This window comes from Hetaerina americana, unplaced genomic scaffold (assembly GCF_022747635.1).
Source record: "Hetaerina americana unplaced genomic scaffold, ioHetAmer1.1.p SCAF_10, whole genome shotgun sequence".
Classification (NCBI taxonomy): domain Eukaryota; kingdom Metazoa; phylum Arthropoda; class Insecta; order Odonata; family Calopterygidae; genus Hetaerina; species Hetaerina americana.
The window spans coordinates 21,991,658-22,009,381 of record NW_027286070.1 but is presented as its reverse complement, the minus strand read 5'-3'; the positions used below and the strand labels follow the sequence as shown (position 1 = coordinate 22,009,381).

Sequence of the window (17,724 nt, the reverse complement as noted above, 5' to 3'; positions counted from 1 at the left end):
TATAATTCCTTCAGTGTCATATTTAAACTCGTTTGTTCTGAACCTTTCTAAAAGTCTAAGCCTCGCTTGTTCTCTCCGCACTTCAAGTGGTTCCCAGCCTAAATCCCCTAAGAGACCTGTCACACTTGTGTTTTTATCATAACAATTTTTAACAAATCTAGCGGATTTTCTCTGGACTTTATCTAATTCTTTTTGCCAAATTTTCTCCCACGGATCCCAAATACTTGCGGCATATTCCAAATGAGGTCTAACTAGAGCAAAATAACACCTCTCTTTAACTTTTTCATTACATTTCCCCACCACCCGTTTTATGAAGCCAAGTTTCTTTAAAGCTGATCCGCATATTGTCCTGATATGTGCTCCCCATGAAAGGCGTGGTGTTAGAACAACCCCCAAATATTTAACTTGATTTTCCGTAGTCAATACTGAACCCTCTATTTTGTAGTTTATATCCTGTTCCTCGCTTCCTTTATTCCAAAATTTCAAAACTGCACATTTATCTATATTAAGTGTTAATCCCCATTTATTGCACCATCCCGAGATATTGTCTAAGTCTCTAGAGAGTAGCTCGCGATCTAGTTGGCTCCTTATTTCCCTGTATATCACCGTGTCGTCAGCAAATAACCTTAGATTGCTACTAACGTGTGTGCTTAAGTCATTTATGTATATTAAGAACAGAAGAGGCCCTATTACACTTCCCTGGGGGACGCCCGAAGTAACATCTCTCTCCGTTGAGCACAACCCATCTATGACTACTATTTGTTTGCGGTTTGACAAGAAGTCCCTAATCCAATTAATTATTTTCTCATTGATCCCATAGTATTTAAGTTTGTGTAACAATTTATTGTGTGGGACTTTGTCGAAGGCTTTTTTGAAATCCAGGAATACTGCATCGACTTGGGTGTTGTTTTCTCCCGATCTAAGTATATCGTGAATGAAGAGACCAAGTTGTGTTTCGCAAGATCTGCTTTTCCTAAATCCGTGCTGGTTGTGGATTAGTATTTTCCTACTATCAAGAAATTTCATAATGTTAGTGACAATAACGTGTTCCAATATTTTACAAGAGATCGATGTTAAAGAAATGGGTCGGTAATTGGTTGGTTTATCCCTATCGCCGCCTTTATAGATGGGAGTTATATGGGCTAGCTTCCAGTCGCGAGGCACTGAGCCTTCTTCTATCGATTTTAGAAAAACAATATGTAAAAATGGGGCAATGTCGTCAGCTAATTCCTTTAATATTCTAGCAGGTATTTCTTCCGGACCAGGTGCCTTGTGTGCTTTGATACTACGGAGCAGATGTACTATTCCCTGCTTGGTCAGTGTAAGATCGCTCATGTGTTCCCCGGGTGGGTGTGGAGGATCGTTTGGTGCGTTTGTGTTTTTGTTGTAGACGCTCTGGAAAAAATGGTTTAAAATATTTGCCTTTTTCACGCTATCTGTAATGATTTCTCCATTTTCCGTCTTCAAAGAGTGAACAGTGTGACGTTTACTCTGTATTTCCCTAACATAGGACCAGAATGACTTTGGATTTTCCTCAAGATATTCGCTTAGCATTTTAGATTTAAAAGAGTGTAGTGCTGTGCGCATAATACTTTTCGTCTTACTGCGACATTCTTTTAGTAGCTGTTTGGTTGTATTCACAAAACTTATATCGTCACTTTTTAAACTCTTTTTGAAATTTGACTGTAGCTTTCTTTGCCTTCTTAATGCCGATCTGACTTCCCCGTTGTACCATCTAGGTTCCTTACTGTCGCATTTGAGTTTGGACGGGATGTACGTCTTTATTCCTTCGCGTAAAATATTTAAGAAATAATTCCAAGTGTTCTCTGTATTTGTTGTCAGTGTTTTTGTCTTGTATTCCGGTAATTTTATCTTTAAATATTCTCTTAGTCCGTTAAAATTTGCCTTGTTGTATAGGTATATTTTACGCTTTTCTTTGTTTATTTTGACGAACTTAGTTTTTAACTCCACAAGAATAGCCTTATGGTCACTGATTCCGTCTATTATTTCAATGTTAGTAATGATTTCGGGCATAGAAGTCGCAAAGATGTCTAGTATGCTTTGGCCCCGTGTTGGTGATTTAACTATTTGTTCTAAGGAGTGTTTTGTGAATATATGAAGGAGTTCTTGGCATGAATCTCTGTTTTTTGCAGATTTTCCCACGCAGTAGTTTTCCCAGTCAATTGACGGTAGATTTGTGTCACCAGCGATTATAGTAATACTGTTGCTTTGTCTGCTGCTGATAGTGGATATTTGTTCGTCGAGCTTGTGTAGGACATCTGTGTTAGAATCTGGGGATCTATAAAATGAACACACGTATAGGCTTCTGCCGTTGTAGTCCTTAATGTTGCACCAAACGCTTTCTATGTCATCTACGTCGCATTCATATCGTTGGCTACTAAGATGTGACTTTACTGCAATGAATACTTTTTTGCAATGCAATGAATACAATTTTGCTACATCTTCCACAATCTGTAGTAGCTGTCGTTAATTGTCACGGATGTTTATTCGTCATTGATCGAGTTAATCACATGTCTCGCCATTCATTCTTTGATATTGCTGAAACGGTAATCCCTCTTAATGCTTCAATGTTAACACATCCTCATCCTCTAGCACAATCTCTTCTCGAACAATACTGCCGGGAAATAAATTATCTAGTGATTATGATATTTCGCTGCAATGTTGAAACTAGAAATTTTAAGTTTTTTATTGAGTGAAAAGTACAAGGCTTTATTAGTTAATTTGAGTTTTTTTCTGTAATTCCAGCGTCGAAGAAGGTATCCTAAGAAAACACTTCGTCATTGACGAGAAAAAATGTACTAGTAACTCCTTACGAATTTTGACGATGTACTTTCGTACCCAAGAAGGATTCAACCACTTACAAAAGAATCAGACCGTTCCCGCCATATTCGCATAGCCGACTCATCTAATCGAGTCATTCAATCCGTATTTTTACCCAAATGCTCTTTCAGGTCCCATTGTTGCGGCCACTTCGGACTTACGATGCTATCACTTGAGCTGATGGGATCTTTTTCTTGGTTTGACAGTTGTTATGTACAGCAGGAGAAGTAACATTGTTTTCAAAAGTTGATGCCATTAAGTTTATATGTAAGCTGAAACACTTTCATGGATATAATTGTTTTTGGAGGTAATTCCTTTTTATAATATCGGGGAAATATTATAAGATTTCGTGACACAACACTGTGGTTTCTATCGTACGATACATTGGTATCCTTATAAATTAATTTGTACCTTCTAATTAAACTCTTCCATGGCACCAATGTTTGGATAATAATAGAGCATAAGGAATATTATGGGTTCAATTAGTGTTACTTAATTAAAAAAATATTCCTGCATAATGTTTAATGTGCGACCATGAAATTATGCTACGTGTTATTTTTAAGAGGGAAATATCCAGGTAACTTTCAGTTTTAGATAGCTTAGTTAATTGGAGTTTTGAATTATGAAAATACATGTTCTTACGATAAACGTTTTGTACTTATACCGAGAATTAATCCTTTGACAAAAACAACACTCCATGAAATTATTCTTCCGATCGGGCACCGCTTTAGGGAATTTTATTCTTGTTTTCATGAAAGCGTGCTAACCTTTCATTTGAGTATAAATTAAAAAACATGGTGATCGTATCTCGTATTGACAGTGAAATACAACCCCACACTCTTTAGTCTAAACCAAGTTTGCCGGACAATTTTTTTTGCCATTTAACTTTTCATCCTACTTTTCGCCATCGAAGTTATTTTCCAATCACGCTTGGACGTCGTGAGGGAGGAGGCCACAATAATGGATATGGGCTGTTAGGGAATCCATGCTGTCCGTGGGTGCCATGCGGAAAGAAATTGACTCGCTAGTAGTATTGATGTAGCCCGGCGAGCTCCGCAGACCGAATATATAGGCCGTAAAGGCCGAAGACCTATTTATACAGTGACGTCGCGCACACTCATGCACACACGTCCGAGTTCACAAAAGGGTTCGGTTTACCCTTCCGATCATCGAGGGGTGGGTAACGTTCGGAAGAACCTTGCATCCATTTCTTTCTCAGTGCTCCAATACACACAAAGGCTCTTAAAAGGTTCGATTTGGGAAAGAGGAATATCTTATTCCCTTTTCCGCACCACACATTGTAATAATCTTTCGACGCGAGCCAGTTTGAAGAGGCAGGCAGTCAGTCGATGGCCCCCTCCTATCTTCTTTCCCCCCCTTGCTCCCGAAAGCGATTTGGGGGACATCCAAATCCGCTTCCCCGCCTCGAATCGCCGATGTGTTGCGGGGAGGGTAAGAGCTGTGTAAAAGCACTCTGTCAGTCCGTTCGTCAATACGGTATCGTCGATGAGTGCAGAAAACGCCATCACTTTGGAGGATAGTCTTGTTTAAACGTTTAGATTTTGCCCTTGAATTCTCGACTGAGACCTTTGCCCAATCCACGGGTGGAAAGAGTATGGCAGAGAATTTTCACTGGCTTTAGAAAATAATTGATTGAATTGGTTTCGGTGAAATTCAGAATAAGTTATTATATTAGACCTGGAATTTTTTGGTTTTACTTATGATATTAAATTATCCACCCACAAAACGAATCCTTGTCACCATATCCTTAATATATGTACTTTTTGGCAATTGAATTGGTTTCGGAGACGTTAAGAATAAGTTATTGTATTTAGACCAGGCATTTTATAGCTTAAACCTATGATATTAAATTATCCACCTACAAAACGAATCCTTGTCACTATCTCCTTTATATATGTACTTGTTGCCATAGTTTGGTATATCACATGAATGAATTAAAGTAAATACAGGCCACTTTGTTAGTTCAGTTAATAATTCTATGAGAAAGAGTGCATCTTTCGTGTCCGCGCGCATGCGTATCGCGTATTCCAAAAATTTGTGGATAATCAACGCGAACTATTTGCTCTCGAAGTTCGTCAACAATTTAAACCCAAATATGTCAAATGGCTCCAGGTATTCGGCCGGAAGCTGGGGTATATTAGTAAAAATTACAATCTAAATAATTTTTATACCGAATCCACAAAGTATTTAACTCGTATAATAAGTACATAATTTAAACGCTAGGGTACCCTGCTTTTTAAATTTTCAATATTAACAATGTTCTCGAGAAATGGAACGCATGAAATTTTATATGATTCGAGTTATCAAATGACGTCACTTTGAAAGAAAAGTTAAGGTACTTCATTAAGGTGATACTAACAAGGGAATTCATTTATATATGAACTGATGGCGAGGTATTTCTTCTCATGTAATCTATTCTCCTCGGTAACGTGCGGCCATGACTGCAGGGAAATATCACGTACATGGCGTAACTTTAGAAATATTGAAAACACTGAATTTACTAGTCGGAGCAAAGTTAAACACTGCAAAGCTGTAGGTATACTTTCAGGTGCATGTGTATGTAAGATGTAGATTGAGTGTTTGCATGTGTGTGGGGTGTAAGTGTTCTTGCATGAATGAATGGCATGTTTTTTTTTTGTGGATATATGATTTTGTGGTTCTTGCATGCGGTTTTTTTTTCCTTTCTAAATTACGGGTGGTGTCCTAACACCCCCCGCCACACGCCCTTGCGGCGGCTTGCGGGGTATTAAGTAGATGTAGATGTAGAAGTTATGGAGCTCTCTTTCATGGTGTAAAAAGAAGATATCCTGCTGTTTGACCAATATTCTTATTTTTGCGACCGGTTTCGATGCAGAGAATCATTTTCTGGTCCGTAAGCCTCTTCACATTTAAATGGAATTTTGGAAGGTGATATAACCAAGCAGGAGACTGGAGATAATGACGAATTGGTGAGGTACAGATTCATCGCCATCCGCAGCACACGCCCTCGCGGCGGCTTGCGGGGTATATGTAGATGTAGAACACTAGCGTCCCCATGTTTCCTCCTCCAGTTTCAAAAATAGTAAATTCAAGCGAGAATAAGGTAATGACGTATTCAAGAATACTCTATATGGAAACCCGTCGTAAATAGGTTATAATATGTGGAACTGCAACGTTTTTCCTAATTGCATGACGAATTTAGCTACTTTAATAAATAAATTGAATAATATTAGTTTTCCAATATCAGTTGAAATTGTGATATGGAAAGTAGTTTTTGTATGGTTCCGAAACTTAGTCATTGAGACCTTTACCGAGCGATGTTTATTGAGGTAAAATTACGTATTTGCTTGCTAGACTCAAGGATAATAAAAGCAAAGGCGTCCTTACAGATATGTGACGCTCGTTAATGATAATAATGGGGATTTCGGATATGGGTATTTAGGAAGGAAAAGATAAAATGGACTAAAAGGAATAAAGAAAAACTGCGTTAATAGTTGGAGTAAAATAGAAGGCTGATGGTCGGTCGAACTTCAAAGAATAAAAGAAAGGTAGCTGTAGAAGATATTGAGAAGAAATGGTATGCTGTGATAATGTTTAATAAGGACGCTGGTGAGAGGGAAAGACTAAGAATTTCGGAATAAACGTAGGAATGTAGAAAAGATGTGGAGTACAAAAATGGTTTTTTTTTGTCTAGCCGGGGTTGTTTTGGAACTTAAGGGTAATAAATTGTGTGCATATTAAGCGGCACTTATATGTGATGTAGTACTTAGTCCCTGGTTCCTTCAAGCTTTGACCTTGCCGATAAACTGCTGTACTTATAGTTTTCATGAAATATAATTGTAATAAGGTCACTTAAACTCAACTTAAAACTCCATATTGTACACAATTATTTCAATGAACACTCCTTAAGACTAAAAAGTACAACTGCGGTAGAACCATGAGACGTCGAATGAAAATTGACACGATTACTGCTAGATTTATATTCCTGTTCACTTATCATAATAAGGGACTCCAGTAAAATCTTGTGAAGAACTTTTCATTTCCGACGAATTCATTCTCAGCTGGTCGTGTGGTGTCCGAGCGTGCGTTTCCGTTCCTGGCGGCGGGAGGGGGGGAGGACGCGCGAGCCGAGGACCAGTCGTCTCATCCTTCCCCATCCCTCTACCGTCTTCTTTTTCCCATGTCTTCTTTTCGCGCCGAGTAGCTGGGAGTGCGCAGGCGCCGGTAACCTCCCGACCTACGTCGATGAGGTGGCCGTGGGGTGAGGTCGAAGGAGGAGGTCCATTGTGGTGGGATCAGAATGGAAGGAGTAGGAGGAGGCGTTGGAGAGGGGGTGCGAGGAGGGAGGGAAGGAACCTTTTTCGTGTACGGGCGCGTGGGTAAGGTCAGGGGAATAGGGACGCACATACCACCCTCTCCCCACCCACACGGAACTTCTCCGCCCCGATGTTTTTTCGCCTTCAAGGGGACAACCTCATCGGCCCCGTTCGTATCGGCGGAACGCGTATGGATCGTTGACCGCGATCCCCCGCGGAGATCAAATACTTGCTTAATGGTCGCAGAATTATGCAGCGACTGCGTGCGCAATAGTTGCTAGGAGACGGTAAAACTTCCCACAGTGGAAAATTTCGTTAAATTACTTTGTTCTGGTTAATCTTCTTGAATAAGAACTATTCCCAAGGTTGGTTCGGTTTAGTGCTGGGTTTATCTCTAGTTTTTCCTGAATCAATTTTGCACAAGTTAGGAGCCTATCCAAACATTAAAACTGATGAATAGGTTTTTGGTTATACATGTCATGGTGATACTACTCCTCTGAGGACAAATAAATACGGCCTTAATGATTGTCATGGGATACCTTTAATGTTGTAACGAGATTAAAAGCTAGGCATTTTGTATTGAAATTGTATACGGTTCAGGGATGTAAGGATCGCATCTCCTAAGGAATTACAAAGTTAGTCTTTCGAAGTATCCATGTGACATCGCCCCCTGAGTATATTACAGTACGAGTAATCATTTTTAATAATTTTCAGTGCTTTATCCTGAAGTTGTGACGAAAAGAGCGCGAATTCGTTTGAAATCTAGATGATTTGTAAACTTTATTCATCCACATCCACACCATATCCCGCAATCCGTCGCCTGGACGTATGGGAGGGGGTGGTAGGTCACCATCCATTCTACATAAATTCACTCTTATTTCCTCGTGCACCTGGCTCCCCGCGATCCATCAAAAACCGCGTGGCAAAGGAGCGACCGAAAACTAATCATGTAGCTTGCCTACATGTACTCTATTACGGGTATTACCTGGTTAGGAGCCTATTTCCTATGCCTACACAAAGAGGACAAGAAAATACATTCATACGGGGCAGGCACACATGCAATGCAGTAACTTATTACCGGTTAGTATTCTACGTATTCCGGACGAACAATTCAGGAATACAATATACTCTGTACACGATACATTTATCCTTACTCTACCTGGCTCAAGGGTGTACGGCGGGGAGCATTAGGAAGCCAGACTTTTGGCAAGATACTTGGATAGTGTTTTTTGATAATTCAATCTTGCCAAGTCCCTATTTTCAACAGTGTTTATATTCTTAGGTGCTCCCCCATTTATTCCTCACGAGTAAAAATGGGTCAACTGTGTTTTGCATGGAACTGAAAAAGTTTGATTTATAATCGAAGTGTTTGGCATGAAAACTTGCCGAAATCAATGATGTTTGGTGGAAAATTCAAAATCGCGCCCCGACCACGTAAGAGATTACTTTTTGGAGTCAATAGGATAGGTATATTTCACCCATTTTGTCATACCATCTTTTCATTTTTAATTAGGTTTACATCTTCATGGAGGTAGAATGTTTCAGCAAATTGATTTGGCAAGTGGTATAATCCGACCATGGTTTTGGTAACTCTTGGATTTCCATTCAGAATTTCAGATGAAATATGCATGTTTTTCGGGCAGCAGAAGTCGGGGGAAAATTCATTTTCCACGTAAGATTCCGTCATCAATTTCCCTTGAAATTTGAAAACATTCCGTATTTGTGCGTCCGAACGTGCCAGATCTTTTTGATATGCATTTGTATTACCTCATTGACTCAATCGCAAACTAGCATTAAAATCAGTTAGGTGGCTTGCATTACAAGGTGCACTAAGGTAAAAGTTTTTGGCATGACTCATTTTTTATGCTTTGATATTATTGATTCACAATATCTTTGATATTATTAAAGATTCCCCTCATTAGTCCTTGGATGTCATAATATGAGACGGCTTTAGTGTTTTTCCGCCCGATCAAATGCATAACGTTTTTTGGTTTCTTAGATTTTTCTCTGTTCAAAAGTCCTTCCCTTCTTAGTTCTTACAAGTTCTGCTATCCTGTATCTTTTGACAGGGTGAAAAATGTTTATTTACTAATTCATGATTTAGAATGAGATCATATCCTTTTCCTATCGGTACAGTAATTGCTCTGATGCCCGATTAAGACACGGACTCTCGAAAATGTTGATAAAGGTAATTATTAAAATAAAAATGTGCCACTTTTCTATTGAATGTGAATAAGCACCACAAGGTGACGCTTGGTACCGGTCCTCCTTTACATTAAAAATTTGTGAATATAAATTCTAAGGAAATCTTTTAATGTTTTCATGTGTATGGCGCTGTTTACTTAAAACAGTTGTCATTATCTATGTTTTATGGAAGAATGAAATGATAAAGCCCTGTCCATAGAGTGAATAAATAGGTCCTTCTCTCTTTCACCCCCTCTCTCCACCCGACCTTCCTCTTTCCTCGTTCCTCCCCCATGTGCAGCAATGCGCCAGTCCACACGCCAAGGAAGCTGAGATGTCATGGCCTCCTCCAAGACACGGAGGCGTCTTCGGCAGCAAATATGGCTACGAGGTGAGGACTGTTCAAGCAGGGCTTGATAAATTCCTTAATCGCCCAATTTTTTAACTTTTCAGTTGAACTCGGGCCTGGTACATATATGTTCATTTTTTAATTGTTTTAATATTTTTGACCCCTAAGCGACTTTGTTGAGGATAGTTATTCGGAATAATTATTTCTTGGTATTGTATTTTATTTATCTTCAATAATTCGATAAGGGTTTATATCTAGTGGATGGTTAGTCTTAAGAGTCGGCCAGTCGTCACTCGTGGTAAATGTTGTTTCTGGTCGAGGGGAGTTAAGCAATGCTGTAGTAACAGTCCTAATGAAGTTAGGAACATGCTGTTTGGCTCTCCTCTTCAGTTATGCGTATGATGATTAGGGTACATGGCTCCTCCGTTTCAAAATAAGGTTCAAACAGCTTTGCTGATAGTACTGAGTGAGTCGGATCAAATCATTGATGTTTTATAGAATATGAATGGATTAATAAAGGATATTTTATCTAATCTTGCCGTGCCGTGTTTTTAAATATTTTACTGGTTCTATTTTGGAAACTCCCTGGAAGATTAGATCTGGGAGGAGATAGACAACAATGGGTTCAAAAAGAAAATTGAAATTTTTTCTTGGGAACTTTTTCATTCCTATATAATGTTGGAAGAATACAACGATAACGTTAGGTACGCTATCCGACGATGATTAAAAAAAGGGGTTCGGAAGCCAAAGTATGTAGGTGACATCCTCCTTGGCGTATTTGTGCTGCATGCAAATTTGTTACAATGTAATAAATTATATGTTTGCGTTTCGGAAAAAGATACAAGCTCCCAAAGGATTTATTTTAAAATGAATTTCAAAAAGGAACTATTTATAATGCATGGAATTAAAAATCGTGTAATTCAACGCAACCTCATTTTTAAGTGTCACTTAATTACTTTCGTTTGGGCTTATACCTGCACGAGACGTTGAAAACACGTCCTGCAATCCGCTAAACCATGTAGTTTTTAATCGAAAGTGCTAAAATGCACGTCATGATTCATTTTTCTGTACATTTTTACTGAATCTTGTAAACAAAAGTTTCAGTTCAGTGGTTTCACAGCAATTCTTGTAGTATGCACGCAGGCATGCGCTAAGTATTCTTCAATAAAAGTGAAAACAAATTAAAAGCCATCGAAGCTAAAGTTAGCCCTTTTCTACCTGTATCCACTTATGTTAACTTGATAAACTCCCGCGAAAACGAGTACAGGCGAGGAATTGCAGTTGCAACCCTTTTTTCTTTCGTAGAATATATCTTCGATGTCACCCATTCATTCCATGGAAGTTTTAATGATCAGCTAATTTCATACGATAGGATTATTTAATTATTTCCTTAACGCATAACATTCTAATTTCAAATATCGGGAGTGTATGTATTAGGTTAAACAATATATAATTAGGTCTAATTATTCATTAAATTTCTTCTTTGGCGAAAATCTTTACATACTCCCATACTTATGCTGCAAGGTCATATCCCTGAGGCCTCATGATTATCTAATCAGAGAACACGAGACTGCTCTTCCTGTAACAAACCTGTTATCAAAGTACTATATACTATCTCACATCTATGAAGGTCATAAGAGTTGACATTAGACGTATTGCTTAAAAGACCTATTGCAGAGGTACATGCTCATCACTCCTCGTATCCAAGGGCTACCTTGGATACGAATCTCCTTCAAAAATGTTTTTAGTTAACATTTTGCCTGAGTTTCTCGCGTTATTCATTATCACACTCGGATGCATAAGTTAAACATGCGTGTACTCACGTCGATCCTGTGCTATGTTTCGGGTGTGATTTACTTTAAAAAAATGGAATCAAAGGGAGTGTTTCCAAGTGATTCCATTTCGGCCGGATGACGAGAAAACATCCCTTTATATAGATTTGCTTACGACTTCCACCTGGGAACTTAAGCTCTTTTGAGTTCTCTACACGATAAATTATCAATTATGAGAGATTTTACGCCTGTGTTTTTATTCTGGCAATAAATTCCGTTTCTTTTTTTTCTCAGGCAAAGATGAACTCGGCCGATCTGCAAGGGAACCAGTCTGGTCCAAAAGGTACGAATCAATTTCTATACTTATTTTCCAAACAAGAAACAATGTGCACGAATTTAATTTGAAATTGCATTTTCTGTCATAGTGACGAGACTACGGCGGGAGACTTTGAGATAATGTGATTTCATGTATGAAATATGAAATTCAAACTATATTACTTAAAGGTGTTAGAGAGTTTTTACAAATTGAGTTAATCCAGATATTACTCGTGTATAAATATTCCAACAAAGAAAACAATTTATGAGAAATCCATAAAACGTTTTGTGTATTCATGTTATTATAAATTTCATTGGGAAGGAACTTGGCTAGTTGACAGTTGAAGTTAAAAAATATGTATTAGTATCTTGGAGTTAATTGTTATATGTATCTTCCGTCGATCTATTGTAATAGGTTTCACTTCCTTATTTCGTTAATAATGTTAAAACAAGATTGATTTTTGTTTAATGTTGTTAAGTTTTTTCCATCCGTATCTCTAGATCTCGAGTGACACCTGACCTCTTTGCGTCGTCTCACCACTCACTGAATTTCTTTTGCTCGCAGGAGAGGGGTCCTCGGATGACGGCGGAGGTGGCGGGGGTCGCGGGATGGAGCCCCCGGGGCCGTCCCCGTACGGCGGGGGCGGCGGCCCCCTGCTCCTTCCCGCCCCCCACGCACCTTCCCACCCCCAGCACCGGTCTGCCTCCGCGGATGGCGGTGGGGGCCTGCTGAGCGGGGGAGTGTCGGCGCCCGTTTCGCCCTCGCACGGCCCAGCATCCCCGGCCACCTCCCTGCCCTCAATGGACGCCGCCTCTAAGGCCGGGGGATCACCGGTACCCCCAGGGGGACTGGTCCCCCCTCACTCACACCCGCCCTCAGCCAACGGGAGGAAGTTCCAGTGCAAGGTGCGTGTCTCCCCGCTCACCCCACGTCCAGTGAGACAGCGTCATACGGCCCAAGTTACCGCACAGTATTTCGTGCCCGACACGACCTTGGAGTGACTGCTCTTACGAGGACCCGTTCGATTCCAAACGAATAATTGGAAGTGCGTCTTGTAACAGTCCCTATCTTTATTTATCTTAACCTGGGATATTCTCCCTGGTAATTAATACCTTCGAGTTCTTCAGTTTCTATTTGTAGATCGTGGTATCATCGCTTTTATTCGCGCTGCCGTCGTTATTCATCGTAACTGTTGTTCCTTCACGCCGTGCATTCTTCTCATTGGTAGCTGCATGAATCTTTGAGCGGAGAAGTGTCCGGGCCTCCTTGTCGTACAACTTCTAGGACTAGGTGTATTTTCCGATCATTGTTTTACAGTTTCTCGATTGAGTGAATTTTTAAGGGGGAAACTTGGCCCATGTGACACTGTCTTTAAGTTGTATCAAGAACAAGGTTCCGTTCTCATTATCCCGAGAGTTGGTTAATAACAGGTCAGTTATGTGTGTGTCTGTGGATCCCAGTCAATCACCGATCGACTTGAGGGCTGGATGGAGCATGCACCTTCTGCGGTTATAGGAATGCTCCGTGGGTGCCTAACCACTAATTGCCGGGGCGAACCTCTGCTAACTTATTATTACAGATGAAAATTGGCCCGAAGTGGAATGCTAACATTCCAGAACAGAGGGAACCGAATGATACGACTTTGGAAATGGCCCTCTGTTGATGCAGAGGGCAGTATGAAGGTACATATAGATTTCACCCATGCCTTATTAAAAATGTTAATTTTTCATCGTCTTTCGAAAATTTCTCACGTTTGGCACTCTTTTTGAGTAGAGGATTTATTTTAATTTTTCATTTGTAGTATTTTGAAAATTAGGGTCGCTCGTTTACTAAACGAATTATATGCTTATATTGCCAACTTTATATTCCTTGAGTAATTAAGGTATGCTGAGGAAGGCATAAAAGGTATACATATAACCGTTTCAGTTAGAAAGTTAAAGTGAATATTAATAATGTTGTAGAACTTAAAATCTACTCCGCTTTGGATAAAACTTTTAGCATGCCTTTCAAACGTTTATTTAAATACCAGGTCGCCCCGGAAAGGTTTTGTAAATAATTATTTAATATAAGTTGCGACATATAAAAATTGATTTATACATTTCACGCATATATTTTGGTGTTTATTTGTTTATTAATGTTAGACTTGTTGATACGGCTTGTCATATATTGTAAGTTTGAACTCTTTTTGACTAACGAATTGCCAGAGTAATTTTAACTTTAATCTGTTGCCATTTCCCTCTTTTCAGTTGCATTCAGAGTTTTATTCATATGAGAGCATGTGTGTACAGGGCCTGTATTTTGGCCAATGAGAACCTTGCCTTTCATTTAAAGTAAAAATAAACCGTGGAGCAGGAGGAGGAGTCTGATTACCTGGAGTTTATTGCGTTAAAAAGAAAAATTGACTTCTTAAATTCTCCATGCCCACCACGAATTGATTCTGAGTACATGATTACCTTTTAATTCGGCCTTTCTATCCTATTTCGTATCCTATTCACCACTTGATTAACATCCCACTTTTAAAATATATTTTTTTAATTTATAAGATAACCACTACCCGGAGGTCGAAAGGCTTTTAGTGGAGTTCTTGAACCTTGTGCTGTATTCATCGGTATAGCTTCTAATGGATTGCTGCAATCAATAATCCACCCACTGTGTAATTCACGTCAAAAGAAAAAAAATTCCCGGCTCCCTCCCTGCCTGGAGCAACTGGAATTTGACAAACTCATTAGCGGATGCTTACCTACTCGTTGGAGCGGGAGTAATCTCCTATTTTAAGCGTGCCATTAATCCTCAAAATACGAACGCATTACGTCGGCTGGGTATGACTGGAATACGTGCCGGGGCATTACGGGCCGTATCGCGTGATGGCCGTGCGTGCCTCTCTCTCTTCCAGCCCTCCCGAGCACGCAGCGTGGCCTCGGCCGAAAATTCCTCCGCTGCCGCGGAATGGGAAGGAGCAGCTGCGCGGAAATCGCCGCGCTCCTCCCACCGAAAATTAGTCGACCTTCGAAATTATGTTCAATACGCGATATAATTGGCGGAACAGGTATAATAAATTGCACCCATAACAAATGACACGAAGGAGTCCTGAACGTTCGATGAGTTGAGTTCCCGCGGTTATCGGGGTGCAGTGGGCTTACTCATAGAGGGTAAATCGATTCGGTTATTTTATTTTCCTCCGCCTATAACTTTACGAGTATCTTTCCTTAATGTGTAAAAGGGGTATAGTCTATCATTTCCCATCAAATTTACCCTTCAACCCATATGGTATGGTACGGTTTGGTATTATTTTTTCAATTAAACTTGCGCCTTCTGTTTGCAAAACTAATGTTATCAAATGATGGACGGATGGTTGATCCAATAGATTTGCTTTTGAAACATAATACATGAAGATAAAGGGCCATAAATCACCCATTCATTTTAACTGTAAGAGTTGATGTATCATCCGAACTAACAAGGTCGATAGTGTATGTGCAGTTTGATCTCTTGCGAGAGCATAGTTGTATTAACACGAATTAAGCTAATTGAGAGATAATTAATTAAAAATAGCAATTTTCCACAAAAATAAAATTTAATGCGACCGGTTTCAATGTTACTACATCATCATCAGGTGAATGATGATGATGTAGTAACTTTGAAACCGGTCGCATTAAATTTTATATTTGTGGAAAATTGCTATTTTTAATTAATCATGATATTCCACCATATCACGCCTGAAACGTCTCTTTTTTTTTTTAATTGAGAGATAGTTGTAAAAATGTTATAGTAGGTAATAAGGATAATTCTATTGATTTCAATTTAAGTGATAACATTAATATAATATTTTTGACAATTCACAATCCCAAATAATATGTACAAATAAAGTTGTCAATTATAAGTACGCATGTTAAGTAATTAAATCCCAATTATTCATGCCAGTGCAAAAATGCTATTCTCTGAAAATATCTAGGAAAATTATGAATCAGTAATTTCAGTCTGCATCAAGTACCTCATCTACATGTACATAACACCCCGCAAGATGCCGCACGGGCGTGTGGCATGGGGGTGTTGGGTCACCACCCGCAAAAAGGAATAATTTGGGATGTCCTTTGAACGCTTCCATTTAGTCCGGCAAAAATAATAATTTTCTCGAAATCACCAATGGAAACTAGAACAATCATAAGGTTATGTATGAAATTATGTTGTTAAGATAGTATGGTAAATGAATTAGCACTTGTCGACGCGAAGATTTTTTAATAGGTGAGGTTGGAGTTCAACATTTTAGAACACGACGTGCCGTATTCACACGTAAGGCTAGGGGCTTCGGGTCCTCTTCCTTTGCTGCTTCCGTTTTTCAGATGTAATCAGTTACCCGAATAATCAAAAATATTGTTTGAAACAATAATTAACTGAATAGCAAAAATAAATGTGCAATAACTGACAAATAAATTGCGTTCTGAATCATCACTATGTCAACGATCCATTTGAAATTTCAGTTTTTATTATTTTTTCATAGAACCTGTGCAGCGTTTGAATTATTTGAAAAATATAATAATACGTGGAAGTTTTTTTGTCTATTGAGTAATCTTTGGGAAAGCCAACGAACACCTTGTAATACTTGATCCATTTTGCTGCCGACCATCATATTTACCTTATCTGTATTTCCCAGAATATATATTATCTCATCTCTTCTGTTCTTTTTTCTGTGAGTTTATTTATAAATACTGTATTTTTTAACTACATAAATGTTCCTCTCTTTGTCTTGCTGGTGGATCAGACTGCGTTCTAGCTACTGGCATTCACATCCGATCGTTCACTTTCGAAATAATCGGGAATCAGTCCGGCATGGAAGTAAATTTGAGCTCCTGAATGGAAGAACGTGGGGGAGTATTTTTTTCATCGTTCTTCTCAGGGAAAGTTTCACGGGGAGCGCGTGAAGGGAGAAAGGACCACCGCCCCCGCCGCTCCGCCCATTCCTGCCGAAGTTTGGGGGTGAGTTGCGATTGAAGTCAGCTGTTTTGATTTGTGTGCGAGGAGACTGTGGGAGCGGGGGCAGGAAGGGTGGACCTCGCCATGGTGCGAAGGCCCCGTGCATCGGGTTGCCCCGGCAGAGGAGAGGGAGGAAAGTGCCCCTCCCCGTTGAGGACGACCGAGATCCCGGAAGGAGACATGCTAGACCCGATGCACAGGGGGAAGGGGAGAGAAGGGGGAGGCGAACACCTGCACTTCCATCCCCTTATATCCATCCCTCCACCCCCGCTTGGCGAGAGCAGGGGGTGGGGAAGAGAGCGGGAGTGGGGTCGGGAAAGGGGCGTGGGAGTGAGCATCCCTCGTCGTTGGCGGAGGCGCAGATGTCGGACCCTCAGCGACTCCCACCCCCCCGTGCCCCGGAAGCCGCCTCCTCATCCATCGCCGTCCCCACTCTTCCCCTCCTCCCCGCAGCACACATCGCTTCGCCATCTACCCTCAAAAAAGCCTCCCTCGCCTCCGTCAAAAATCTTTCTCTCTCTCACGCAATCCTCTCGCTCAGGCAGAAGCGGCTTCCCCGACCGACCCCCCCCCCTCCCCCCGCCCGTCTCTTTTCGGGGGACGGGGAGTGGGCGATGTATTCCGTGTTGTGAGGGTCGGGCGGGTGTGAGGGAATGGGGAGTTTGGGGATCGGAAGGGATCGGGTGTTTCGCTGCGTGTGTGCTTGCGTGCGTGAGTGTAAATGTGTGTCCGCCGGTTGGTGGGGTGGGTGGGTGGTTTGGGTGTTCGTGGGTGTGGGAAGCATCTCTCATAGTCCCAGTCGATATAGACTGCGTGGGATCCTTTCAGGATATAATGGCGAGGGTTGATGGAATGAATCGTTCTTGTCAGAAAGGTGGAGCAGGGATTGAAGATTGAATGCCGCGTTGAAATGTTTTCTTCGGCAGATTTTTACGAATATTCTCGTTCCGGTAAGTCAAAGCAATTATTACTCATTGC

At 40.4% G+C, this 17,724-nt stretch overlaps 1 protein-coding gene across 1 annotated transcript in view; it reads left to right on the top strand.

Moving 5' to 3' along the window:
* The window catches only part of LOC139700013 (zinc finger protein squeeze-like), a 94,316-nt gene that overhangs the window by 32,770 nt on the left and 43,822 nt on the right, over nucleotides 1-17,724 (top strand). Inside the window, exons 2-4 of the mRNA XM_071598443.1 lie at nucleotides 9,643-9,732; nucleotides 11,757-11,805; nucleotides 12,343-12,683. Of these exons, the coding sequence (XP_071454544.1) occupies nucleotides 9,643-9,732; nucleotides 11,757-11,805; nucleotides 12,343-12,683 (480 nt within the window). The remainder of the gene's footprint in view (nucleotides 1-9,642; nucleotides 9,733-11,756; nucleotides 11,806-12,342; nucleotides 12,684-17,724) is intronic.